The following is a 13,975-nucleotide window of genomic DNA, read 5'->3' on the forward strand; positions in this document are numbered from 1 at the left end:
CAAGATCGTGACTGTCACTATAATATTATAACCACTAAAAAAAAAAAAAAAATAGGCGCTCAGTAATTAGGGCGGTACATACACCTGTGTAAAAAAAAAATTAAAAAAATTTCCCACGAAGATATTCACATATAATTGTAGCTGGCATGTAATCCACAGGGATGACTCTATACATGACACTGATATACTGTCACCAAATTTCGTCTATGATGTAATCCTAGTTTATATAATGTCCCCAGTTTAGGTAGGAACCATTGGTTAGGTCTGTATTTGGTCGTCGGAAGGATCTCATTGCTGCACCGTTTCTCTCAGGGGGCACCAGGCCGCATCGTTCCTTAGCAACGGAACTTTCCGCTGCGGTGGGGACCAGCACCTGGCCGCCAGCTGATGATGTACATAGCGGGGCAGACGTAGCGATAGGTTCCCGGACAGGGGTCGGCATGGCCGTGGACTCCTCTCTAGAAGAGTTTCGCAGTCGCTGGAGGGCAGAGATCCGCGGGGAGCCCGCCGCCCCGGTCAGGCCACCGACTCCTAAACGCCGGCGATCTGGTCCCAGTCCGGAGCCCGATCCACCGCCATGTCAGGAGGGGCAGGCCTGGCACTGTGTTCCCGGTTCACCGTCTGCGAAAACCGGGGAAGAGGGGAGCCGCAGCCTGGAACTCGCAGAACGGCTGCTCGAGGGAAAATCACCGAGTCGGAAAACGGGAGCAAAGCGCCCGCCATCCCCGGGAGCACCCCCCAGCCTGGTGGAGCAGCTGATCCATGACCTGGTAGGGTCTGCGTTTCCGGTATATGTAGGGAATGGGATCGGCATCACTGACTCCTGGTACTGGGCACGCAGACTGGCATGTGTGGGCATAATATACCTTCCTTATCACTGACCTGGAGTGAGCACATAGTGAAAGTGTCAAAACAGAATATATATGACTTTTATAGATACACCCTTGAAATGTAGCAATCGAGACTCTTCTGCAGACTAGTGAATTGCAACCAGTCAGGAGACACATTCAGGCTGGGGATGATACAATGGGGTTGAAAACATTTTGGGTTATGCCAGCAATGCAAGTGCTGTACTCCTAGCTTTGAGGGCTGAAAACAGAAATATGCGTTTTGGTTTGCAGTTTCTGGTGTTTAACACTGTTGCAGTGGCACTTGGTGGACATTATCCCCAGTTCAATCTACACAAATAAATAACCATACTCCCAAACAGAAATAGCACATTGCACATCCGGCCAGGCAGGTTATTAAACACTTGAGCAGATCTTTTTGATACTGTCCAGAAAAACCTTTTGCATTAGTTTGTGCGGTCATAACAGTGGTGGGCAGGCTTATACACTCTAAGGACAGCATGTTCCCTATATTACCCTTAATGCTTTTGAATGATCACCCTGAATATAAGTGCGCACAACAAAATGCTTTTCTATGCTGTTCCCTGTGACTAAAGCTTCACCTATAATTTGACTTGCACTCCCCTCAAGATCCCCCCTTGAATTTCTAAAGAATCATATAATAATAATAATAATAATAATAATAATAATAATAATAATAATAATAATAATAATAATAATTTATTTATATGGCACCACAAGGGATATGCAGCGCCCAGTTACAGAGTTTATAAACAAAACCAGAAAACTGTTACACAGTTCAAGACAATATAGGACCATGGCATCTAAATAATTAGATGCCATCGAGGGAAGTATGGAGATGGTTTAGGTAAAGAAAGGGAACACAAGGGAAGAGGGCCCTGCTTGTGAAGGAGCCCATACACAGTACAATTATTGTATATAATATTGCATCACATTGAGATCTAGTACAAAAAAGGATGTGCAGCACATACTTTTTGAGCTGTGCGATGAGATGTGTGACGGGAGCGCGCATCTCATCGCACCCAACAATTGTAACGTGTATGGGCACCTTGAGAGCTTACATTCTAAAGGGGAGGGACAGACAGGAGTGAAATGAGTGGTAGAAGCAAGCATATAACAGTGGGTTAGAATGAGAGTTGGGTGGGTTTGGTGAAGAAGTGGGTCTTTAAAACCCGTTGAAAGGTTTCCAGAGGTGGAGAGTCTGATGAGAAGTAGCAGAGAATTCCAGAGATAGGGAGCAGCATGTTAAAAATCTGTTGAGGCAGGAGTGGAGGAAGTAACCATTTGTCAGGAGAGGTGGCATGCAGTAGCGAAGCAAAGAGGATGGGTGGGCGTGTAAAAGTAGATCAGGTCAGAGATGTAAATGGGAGAGGAGTAGGTGAGGGCTTTGTTAGTGAGTGTGAGAAGCCTTAAATTGGATTCTGAAAGGGAATGGGAACTAGTGTGCTCTGAAACTACTGCACACTCTACTCAGACTTCCCCACACACCATTCAGGCATAATAGATTTTGGAGGGTCAATTCCGAATCTCATAAATATATGTATATCACACCACAGTAAATCTGCCCCCTCTGTTCAGGTGCCGGATGTCTGACGTCAGTTGGAATTCCCGACAGTCATTTCACCGACGTCTGAATCCTGACTGCTAAAACCCCAACAGACGGGCAGTGGCTATTCTCCCTCGTGGGGGTCCATGACTCCCATAGAGGGAGAATAGAATTGGTGGTGAGCCACAATGCCTGCAGCATGGCGGGCGTAGCGAGCCCGCTAGGGGCCTCTTTGCGCTCACCCCACTGTCTTGAGTCCTGGCAGTCGGGATTTCAACGTCGGGCTATTACTGTCTGAATCCCGACTGTCAGTGTTTTATACCACACCCCTCTGTTCTGTGTGACTTTACACTAACCAGTGTTAAGTGCAAAGGATAGCCACGGAATCTTCTTAATTTAAAGTAGTGTATCATATTTTTCCACACACACATATATTGCATTTTGTGCACCACTATCCTCCAGTATGAATCATTGAGGACAAATACAATCCACTTAAGCTCTGTTAAAAACTCAGTATCAGATGTGTCTTCGTACATATAATGTATATATGGTATGAGACTCTTTGCAAGTTGTAGCATAGTGTTTTTCTGTTTAAAATGATGCCTTTTAATCCAATCGTTTACGCAGTGGAACACCAATCACATTGTATAAGAGATGATAGGCGTTGACTGTAACCGCTCAAGAATTAGCCTTAAACATGTACAATGTCTCAAATAAAGCACAGCAGGACTTCCTGTCATTTTGCCACTTGTATCAGAGCCCTTCTTACGGATTAAAGGGGTATTCAATCCCGCTGCTATTTCCAAAGGGGGAAATTGCTGCAGGTGCCTATTCAATGCTGTCTTTCCTGGCAGCATTAAAGCGGCATCTCATCAGAACCAACCCGACTTTAAAAGCAGTCAGGCCCATTTTGCCGAAAACAGCCATGGATTGTCGAGATCATGGCAGAATCTCAACAATTCACGTCCGTTTTCGCAGACACACCCCCTTTTCGCTGATTGGCAGACGTGACATTGAATCCCGCCTGCCAATAAACATGCGAACTGACCGAAAATAGCCCAGGGCCCCGACTGTCGGGACGTACCGACAGTCGGACCCAGAATTGAATACCCCCTTAGACTTGGTTCCCCACAGATATACAGTGGGGAGCGAAAGTTTAGGCACCCCAGGCAAAAAATTATTTTAATGTGCAAAAAGAAGCCAAGGAAAGATGGAAAAACCTCCAAAAGGCATCAAATTACACATTAGACATTCATATAACATGTCAAAAAAAGTTTGATTTTATTTCCATCATTTATACTTTCAAAATAACAGAAAACAAAAAAAAAAATATTTGTTTTTTTGTTTATCGCATGCACAGATTATGCCGCAGTGGTTTACATATATTTAGTCATTCTGCGGTGCTCCTAAAGTGGTCTCTAGTTTAGAATAAACTATTTCCAGAATAAAGTAAGGGCAGCTTAAAGTTTTGGCTTTGCTGAGTAACGTGAATGCAAAAAGATTGGTCAGTGTAAAGTTTCATGGTCGTATTTTGTATAGCCAGAACTATTTGCCAATTGCCATGTGCAGGTTTCTGTGTTTTACTGGCCACGAGTCTCAAATGTGACTTTCCAAAGAGCCACATCATTAACTAGAAGCTAAAATTAATATTTTAATGTTTGTCTGTGTGCTCTTAATTGGCCTGGCAGCATGAGGGAATCATTTAGCCAAACTCAGAAACTAACAGTGGAGATGCTTTCTAATCGCCAAGTCAACAGGCTTTGATTACATAAATTAAGCAGTTAATTTGAGCCTGCTCCCATTTGCTTTCTTAAATGGATAACAAACGTCTGGGCTTTGCTCAGGCTGCTCAGAGAACTTGCTTTTTGTGCTCAAGCAGCATGGCCTAAAAACAAACTACTTTTCATTTGATACTAATTTTATGGGTCTTGTGGTCGATAATCTCTTTGTTTGAAACCATATAGAGTTTCTAAGGACAACAGAGTTGTCTGTGACAGCACTAGACCTCAATGGTAGCACAGCTAACCCTCCCAGCACAGCTTGCCAGTTTGTATTGTGATTGTCAGATATTTGGGCGCTTCATCAAAGTTTGAGTAATGCCGTATATTGCCACGAAAAAGCCTATGGTGAATGAAATTAGGAATTGCTATTAACACTTTGTGAGTAGAACAGATACAGCAGTTGCTGCTGATCCTCCCTCATCCCTTTGTTGTGTTCAGAAATGATTCCACATAAATAAATAACGCCGGTCTGTGGCTAATCTTTTAGTGTACTGCCATGTGTTTCCACCACATTTTAAAGTTTTGAATAATGTATTTATTATTATTATTATTATTAATAATAAAAAAAAAAATAAGAATGACCTGTTTCTTTTATACCTGTTATGGTGGCAACTGATCGACTTTGAAAGTTTTAATTGTCTCTTATAACAGGGGTTCTCAAACTCAATCCTCAGAATCCCAAACAGTTCATGTTTTCCATGTGACCTGTGGATCTTTAAAATGTGACTGATGGTGATACACCTGGTAGGTGACCTGGAAAATGTGGACTGTTTGAGGTCCTGAGTCCAAGACCCAATGTCTTCATTTGATATCTATAGAACAGTAGAAGTGCATTTCCAATTGTGCTAAGTTCTATGTTCACTCTGGTTGGACTCTTAAGGGGAATTGTGATTTGGGCGCTTTGTGCCCGATGGAACAGTTAAATTGTTGCTCCGATTAGGCATGCATAACAGTTACGAGATAGTCGAACCATGCAGTCTAGATCGACTATTACGGGGTCAACCAAACTTGGTTGAAGGTGTCTAGTTAGTTGACTGCATCCAGATCTACAGTGACAAGTGTTAGACGCAAGCATTATATGTACACAGTGTCCCCTCGCATGGGTAACTGTGCTTCCCATGCTTTGAACATGGTGCCTCGTTACTATCGGCACACTATTGTGTTGGTCTGATCTGTAGGTGTGTGCCAGCGGTGAAGCACCGGGATTTTACATGGGATAAATGGCGTGTCATTTATCCCATGTAAAAAAGGGCACATCAAGTGCCAAATCGTAGTGAGCTCTCCTGGGCAGCTGCCGGGGGAGCTCAAGGGAAAATGTATGGGGGCCTTAAGGGGCATAGTCAATAGACCATGTTATATAATTATTTCCTGCAGTGTGAGGTATTTCAGCTAGACGCAGGGTTTTTGCTATTTATTTGGGTCTGAGCATTATCTAGGAGATGATATGTAAAGAAGTAGCACTTACTTGGGTAGCAAACGTGTTCTTCTCACATGTAATCTGCTGTAAGGAGTCATGCTACACTACATGTGCATTTTCATTTACTAGCAACATTTTGTTAAATTTCCCATTGCCAAAACCAGATCCCAGACAAAATAGTTTATTTACTAAATCTTAGAGAGCGATAAAGTACCAGCCAATTGACTACTGTCATTCTGTAACATTACAGTTAGGAGCTGAATGGCTGGTACTTTATCTCTCTTCATGGCTTAAGGCTTATACACACTGGGCGATTTTGCCCAGTGTGAATGGACAGAGATGATGTTAAAAAAGCTGGCCTGAAAATTGCTCGGTACACTGATTTTTACAGGGGGTGGACGACTTTCCATAGCAGGACGCTAAGGAAAGCCATCCACCTCGTCACTCATCTCACCAGCAGATAAGCGGTGGGGCGCGCATCACCGCTCATCGCTGGCTAGTAGTTAGATCCCTTAGAAAATGCCCTGAAATCGCTCTGTGTGTAAGCCCCATTAGATTATTGCCTATCATTTCTTGCCTAGCTCATGAAAGATAAACAGTTGTTTTTTGTTTCAGTGCATTTTTGTGCACCCTTTTTTGGAAAATATGCCCCATTAGATCTTAAAATGGAAACTGATTATCCTATAAAGAAATTACATTATTTTAATCCAAGATGTGCTTTACATAAGAAACGAGTGCAGACAGATGTACACTCCAGTAATATGTGCAGTATATGGAAGGAACAAACAGATTCTAATTTCATGCTGTCGCTTAGCAGGCAGGTGTTCGGTGTACATGCAGAGTTCAGTGTATATGTAAAGGATGTAACGAGTGACACGTGAAGAACATAAAAACAAGTTTTCGCCTGTAGGATCTCATGTGTTTAATTATGAATGCTGCAAAATATTCCCAAAATGGTAAATCTTTTATATTGCACAGAATTGACAGCTTAATGTGCAGAAAAGTTTGTCTAAATATAAAACATTATGTCCAATAGTGTGTCATTTGTATGTTCTCCACATGTTGGTTTGTGTTCCCTCCTGCCCTCCATAAACATACCTTGTAAGCTAATTGGTTTTGGAGAAAAAATGTTCAGTGTGTTTGTGTGTAAAGCTGGGTACACCACTATAGACCTATCTGCCCAGTCTGTCTGGTGGTAACATAAAACTGGTTATGTATTGGGAATATATGACATTCAACCATGTGCTCCGAAATGCTGCAAAATGGACAAAAGCAATTGTTTGTATAACCTTATTAAACACATTTCCAGTTTCCAGTTTTGTCAGTTTTCCAGTATTTCAGAGCAAATGGTTAATTGTCATTTGTTCCAGTACATTACCAGATTCTTGTTCTCACCATACAAATTGGGTAGATAAATCTTCAGGTGTGTGCTCAGCTTTAGGGGATTTAGCAGTGTACAGTCACAACCCTTACAAAGGTTTTATATTATAATATGGTTCTTATCTGCCGTCAAATTTTATGTTTCTATGCTTCTAATATATTGTAATCTAAGATGTCCCCATACATCTTTGCTGCAGTCACACCAAACAGCCAATCTTGGAGAACCTTCTAGCATCTGGCATCTTTTTTTGCTTCTTTTTTTCTTTTGGCGCAAATGTGTCTTAGCCTCAAGGCAACTACTGTAGGACACACAAGGAGACTGTGGTGATTAATTTGAGATATGGAACTTTTATATCTGGATATGTACATTGTAGTAGAGGCTGCAGCCTTTCTCTCTGCTCCATATACACACACACGGCGCCATCCTATTACCCGTGATTGCTTACCATGGGTAATAGGCTTGCCGGGATCTAGCTAATTAACCCCAATAAACTTGGTGCATGCTGCGGCTTATCAGATATTTTATTCACTCCTGATGTTGAAAACAATTGGATACCCCCTGCAGTTACAGACAATATACAAAATTATCCTATATCAAAATAATGTACACTGTATCCTTTTGCATCCAGCCGCATAGCTTTGTGACAAAGATGCATTTCTGGAATAAAAACCCCAAAAACCTGACGTTGGTAGAGATGCATAGGACCTGGTGGCTCACTCATGCCGGGCATCTCACAATGAATGGCATATTGAGATTAGATGTATGCGCATGCATCTGTAGATATTTACTATCTGTTTACATATACAATATATCATTTTGCAGGTAACCATATTACTTATGGATTTTCATAAGATGTTTTATAGCTTTAGGAGCAGAACTATGATATACGTGCTGTTATAACTGTAGTCATTTATACTTTATAATATTTTTTTTTTTGTAGAATGAAATAAACGAAATACCGTTCTTTGATATCCAACTGCCATATGAAATTGCCGTCAAAATCTTTCAGTACTTGGGTAGGAGAGAGCTTGGAAGATGTGCGCAGGTTTGTATAAAGTTGTCTTTTCTAAATGTATTACTGTCACATTTATTTTAAGTACTACAGTTTGCACCTTTCTAACTGCGCTACTGTGTGTGCGTGTGTGTGGTGAGTATGTAGCAGCTGAGCACGGCCCCTGGCTTGGCGGTGATTGAATGTACAATTTTCCCAGAAGGAACACGTTTTATCTGTATGCTATATCAGTCACCAATTTTTCGTGGTTATAACTTTGTGTCTTGTTTGGTAATCCTTATTGCATACATAACACCGCTGTGATGTACTCCCAGACACTGCATAGCAGCAAATCGTGGCCATTTCACCACATTAGTTTGATATCTTTTACGGGTGATTTTAGAATTTGGAGGGGCCTCATTTTCTGTGCAAAAAAAAAAATCAACAATTTCTTTGACTTAATAAGTTCCTATAAGATTGGGTGTAATGATTTCAAATAATAAAGTAATTCATTACTTCGTAAATAATGATCAGAGGATCATATGTAAGAAACTGTTAATAAAAATATGTAAGTTAGGGATTCGGTGGCATGGTTCTACAAAATCAGGATTATCATGGAAAATAGTTTGTAAATGCCTTGTAGTTTCATATGCTGCTTGCTACTTTTTTTTTAACATGAGAGGCATTCATTGATCAAAGAGCACCGTACAGTTGGGTTATGGGGGTTGTAGGCAGCCCACAGGCATTTAGAATTAAAGCTACGAAGGGGGCAATTCCTTTTCATTTCCAATATCGCCCAAGCTTTAATCTTGGATGAATGGATTTGGTTTGAAATACCTTGGATGCGAAAACATTTAAACACCGAGTCTGCAGCTTAAATGTGCCATATCTGCAGTATAATCAGTGCTGGACTTTCTGTACAGATAATATTAATCTTTTCTTCCTCACCGAAATTATACTTTATTTTAAAGCTAGACATTTTTATGCCCTCATTCTGCTGCATGTTCATCTTTAAAATGTCTACAGTGACCTGGATGGGAGAAATTACCTTCCCTTCTTAAACTGTATAATTCATAAGAAAGTGATTATGGAAAGACAATTGGTCATAGTAGCAAGATTTTCATGTCACCGATATGTGACTTAATATTGTTTTGTCAGTTATTTCACTATATTACTTCTAGTAATTACATTGTGGTATAAATGGAATAGCTTGTGGGTTTCAGAAAGTGACAATGAGGGTATGTGCTCCGTCCTATGCTGCAAAGTATCAATGCTTGGTTCTTTGCACAGGACCCATTATGCGTCTAGGTTTTCTACGATGCAGCATGCAGGCCTGCATCAGACGGACAGTGATTGATCGTCTGATGCCGTTGAGGGGGCACAGATGGAAAAACTGAGGTTTCTCGCTGCCTTTTAGGGGAAGGGAAGAGACACCAGATCTATTTGGTTGCACTGACCTATTTACCAACCTCTGTGGTGGACAACTTGTGCGAGTGAGTGATAGGATGCCGCTTGTAATAGACACCACCTGTTGTATTATCATAAAGGTCACTGCTGCATCAGTGATCGCAACTCAATGACATCTGTGTTACACCCATTGTCTCAGTTATTTGATCTAGGAGATTTAAAGTGACAACCACCTTCATAAAAACAAATGGCTTTAAAGTTCACCGCTTATTTAATGCTGTGCATTTTCCCCAACCGGTAGTTTGTTGCTTTTAAGCTGGTTATACAATACAATGTACGACGTGTGTATCCAGTGACATCTAGCGCAACGTGGGGTGCTGTGACTAGGGATGGTCAGAAGATTGGAGAAAGGGGAACCAGTATGGCTGTCACTAGTGACATCTACCGTCGTCCTGCATGTTCAGATGACGGAGAAGGTTGCTAAAATGCGAGGCATCGCCAGCTAAAGTTGTGTACACACCGTCAGAATCACCCAAATGGTTAAGAATGTCATCCAGTGTGTATGCACCTTTACCCAATAGCTTCACAGTCTGACTAAGGTCCAGGCATTGGTTTGTGCATGATATAATATATATTTTTTTTATTTGAAATATAAAGTTAACAGTTCTCTGTAGAATTTGAGACAAACAAGTCAGTGATGCCTTTTGTAAAGCAGATAATAAAATAGCATCCTGAGACTCCAGTACAAAACATTGTTTTTCCATTCTGTTGTTTCTTTTCCTTTTTTCTTTTAATATATTTACCCGAAGCAGAAGCGCTTCTGCTCAGCTGAATGCCCCGCTGCTTTCTGAGTGTTTACTGCGAGAGATTTGAAATGAAGGGGCCTTGGGAGCTGAAAAGGACTGGACCAGTTTTAAGGAGTTGGCATCCTAATCTATACTAGTGGCCTTGGAGGGGACCTGACTGCTTAGTTAGCTATCTCGCCAAATTTCTCTCTCGAAAAACAGTAAAGCAAAGAGATGGCAGCGATCCTCTTTAGGCTTAATCACACTTCACTCCTCACGCCCAACAAACTTGCATCCTTTTCCATTTTCAATCCCTTTCTTCTCTTCCTCCCTTGTGGTTATCTGTGGCAGCATTTTGCAGAGCATCCTAGCATTTATCAGAGGGAAGTAATCCGCTTCAGCATATACATTAAGGGTTAATGTGCACAGGCAGGTATGACAGCCTCCTCAAGGCAAAATAAACCTACTGAGATGGGAGCCTCCTGATTTGCTGTAATGCAATGACAATGTTCCTCCACCATCTGTCTATACATAATGACTGCAAATGTTTAGAATAATTGTTTTTCTCCTGATTTTATACTTCAGAACGTTTCTTGGGTTTGTCTTACAGAAGGGCAGTTCAGGTTATATATGCAAATCTAGTCATCGCATTCGCACTCTATGTATGTCACAAGTATTGTAGTGTTACAGGTATTTAACATTGGGTTCATTGACTTGTTTGTTGTGTTGGTTCAGTGGCAATGAAGTTTGAGATTTTTTTCTTTTATTTATTTTTTTAAACCGCATCCATTGCCTTCGCAGCTAAATGGTTTACTTCTGTATCATTTCTTCCGTAGCATTACATAAAAAGATGTCTAATAATAATCTTCAATTACCTGTGCATTTTTGCACAAAAAATTGCAGTTGCCTATCCGAGATTGGCAACTGCATGAATATATATGCATATTCTTTTGTTTTATAGCACTTTATGCTAAAAATGTGCACATTTGGATATACCTGGATCTGAAAATAGCATATTATTGGCTCTCGATTGTCACGTTGTTATCCAATAAAAGAATTATGGAAAAATCCAAACTCATTTTGGCATTAAGAACCGAGTAATTCCGAATTCGCACTTCTCTACTATACACCTTTTCTGCTCAGGATCCTTTGTAACCATACATCCTATCTTTGCTTCATGCTTCCTAAAGCACATTGACTGTATAGTGTTTTCCTTATTTATTCCATTGGTGGTGGCTTTAATTTAAATAGTTGTTTGTATGTTGTTTTTAGTTCTATGAGAGCTAATTGCCGAAAATAGTAATACAGGTTGAGTATCCCTTATCCGAAATGCTCAGCACCACAAGCATTTTGGATAAAGGATTTTCTTGGATTTTGGAATATTTTTATTTAAATTTTTTTCCATACTTACCTAGTCCACAGGTGGTGCCTCGATGGTCCCTCGACGTCCATGGTGTCCCCCGGCGTCCATGGTGGCCTTCAGGATCTTCTTCAATGGCGTGTCCGTCCCCCCCCCCCCCCGGAAATATTCTGAAAAAACACGTTTTTTGGAATATTTTGGTTTTCGGAATACACGGATAAGGGAAACCTGACCTGTAATAGAATGCAATCAATGTCCTATTCTCTAGTTTAAGGAATGTAACGGGCTTGGAGTTAGTTTTTATTGATTAGAAATGATTAGTCTTTATTTCTTTATAGTTTTTATTATTGTATCCCCAACAGATAACAATACACTTTGGATGACTATTCAGATATATACTATACTTTTTCTAATATTACAGCAAATCTAATTTTTTGGGGTCTCCCAGGTGTGTGGATGTCATACTTACACTACATGAAAACATGAAAACATGGCACCTGTTTAGAGATATTACCGGGAAATTTACTAAGATTGGAGTTCTATTTCACATGGGATGTTGCTAAGATAATAGATAGAATCTGGCTGCCCATAGCAACAGCCCATGTAAAGTAGCATTCTCATCTTAGTAAGTTTCCCCCTTTAGTGTGCTAAGTATTACTGTATTAAATGGCAACCTTTACTTTTAATAACAATTCTTTGGGACACACACACCTCTAACATCCCTTATTTAACACGGTATTAATATTTATATATTCGTACCTCTGCTGATCAGCCTTGGCATTGAACGGTTCACTGTGGCAGGAGAGGTCCAACCTTATTTAAAGCCTCAGAGGTGCTATTTGATGTCTTCTCTGCTACAAGGAGAGCTGAGCAATGCCGGAGGTGAGCAGCAGAGGTCTTGCTAATGTATGCATTGGTTTCTGGGACCTGGCTAAATGAAATTAACTATCAATACAAAAAAAGATTTGATACAGGATTTATTTCAAATGGTATTAAATCTATACACAAAGAACTAATTTGCAGCTTTCTAATTAACTATTTTACGAAGCAAATCATTAAACATTATTTTCACCATGTCTACTAAACACTTTTCCATACTCTCCATCACTTTTGTATTTCTGTAAAATACCCATTTCCTGGCTCCTGAAACCCCCACATGTCCTTGTGCTTTCTTTTTTCCTGTATTAGAAAAAACTTTACATATAATGAGAAAAAGAAAACATGCATGCTTATTTACGTGTCTAGTATGACATTCTTTTGTTTAGTTTGGGGGATTGTATAATGTGTATAATTCTATTTGAAACCTTCTATAAACCTGAAGTGTCTCAGGAGCTGATAAAGCTGACAGGATGCCAGTGGCTTTTTATCCACCGTACACAAGAAATCTCAGTGGTGCCATGAACTGTAATGCTGCAGAGGGTTTTATTAGAGGCTTCTTACAGCTGAGCCTGGTTCTGTAAGGCTCTTAAAGGGTAGCTCCCTGCCAATTCATGTGCATTAAGTTATAACCAACATACATCAGGGTTTTGCTGGTTAACTGTTCTACCCAAGTTTCTCGGAAGGATTATGTAATGGTAACTATGTCCATTCCCTCTAGTGCTTTATTACCTTGATTGAAAATCCATAGTATGGAGGCAGCAAAAAAGTTTTTGTTGCACTGTTTGACCTACTGTACTCCCTACTGGACGGAATAAATGCTAAGCTATATTCTGTATCCATGAGTAATAAAAATTAGAGACTGGTATACAGGTATTGTGGTAATGAGGATTCGCAATAGCAAACAAGTTCCCTGTCTCTCTTCCTTGGCCAGGAGTGATGGCTAACCTTGACACTCCAGCTGTTGTTGAACTACACATCCCTGCTACAGTTTTACTATTTGAACATACTAAAACTGATGCAGGGCATGCTGGTATGTGTAGTTCAACAACAGCTGGAGCGTCAAGGTAATATAAAGTGTATTTTTGAGACCCATCTGCTGTGTACAGAGCATAGAAGTATTTTGTAAGGTAGTTTGCATTTGACATGCAATTTTATTAACATGCACATGGTCACTCAACCATGTTTGAATATCTAGTTGCCACGCAGTTGCATCCATTGAGCTGCAAGTGAGTTGCACACGTGCACTCTGGTATTGGAGTATGTGCTAAAAACCACTTGTGTGCAGTCTTCATACCAGCTACCGTTTGTATTATATGTAGCAAGCATTTTTATTTTTTCCTTAATCCCCATTTAACATCTGGAGGTTGTAGTCTTTTTCTTGCATTTTTCGCCTTGTAGAGGAATTAAACAGTTGATTTGTGTAAATATGACCTTTTGTAAATATCATTTACTAGGTACAGTAAACAAGTTTTTCCATGTACAATTCTAGATACAGGGTAAGGACATGTACGATGATCTGAGCAAATTGCCTCACAAGGAGCTTGCTGTATCCACCCCAT

The 13,975-nt window shown here is 40.4% G+C and overlaps 1 protein-coding gene across 1 annotated transcript in view; it reads left to right on the forward strand.

Annotated features, from left to right (window-relative positions):
- The first annotated feature begins 270 nt into the window (after positions 1–270).
- FBXW8 (F-box and WD repeat domain containing 8) overlaps positions 271–13,975 on the forward strand; it is an 87,357-nt gene continuing 73,652 nt past the window's right edge. Inside the window, exons 1-2 of the mRNA XM_083151453.1 lie at positions 271–770; positions 7,935–8,039. Coding sequence (XP_083007579.1) covers positions 441–770; positions 7,935–8,039 — 435 coding nt within the window. The 5' untranslated portion in view covers positions 271–440. The remainder of the gene's footprint in view (positions 771–7,934; positions 8,040–13,975) is intronic.

The sequence above is a fragment of the Crinia signifera genome, chromosome 1, assembly GCF_055691185.1.
Source record: "Crinia signifera chromosome 1, ASM5569118v1, whole genome shotgun sequence".
Classification (NCBI taxonomy): Eukaryota; Metazoa; Chordata; class Amphibia; order Anura; family Myobatrachidae; genus Crinia; species Crinia signifera.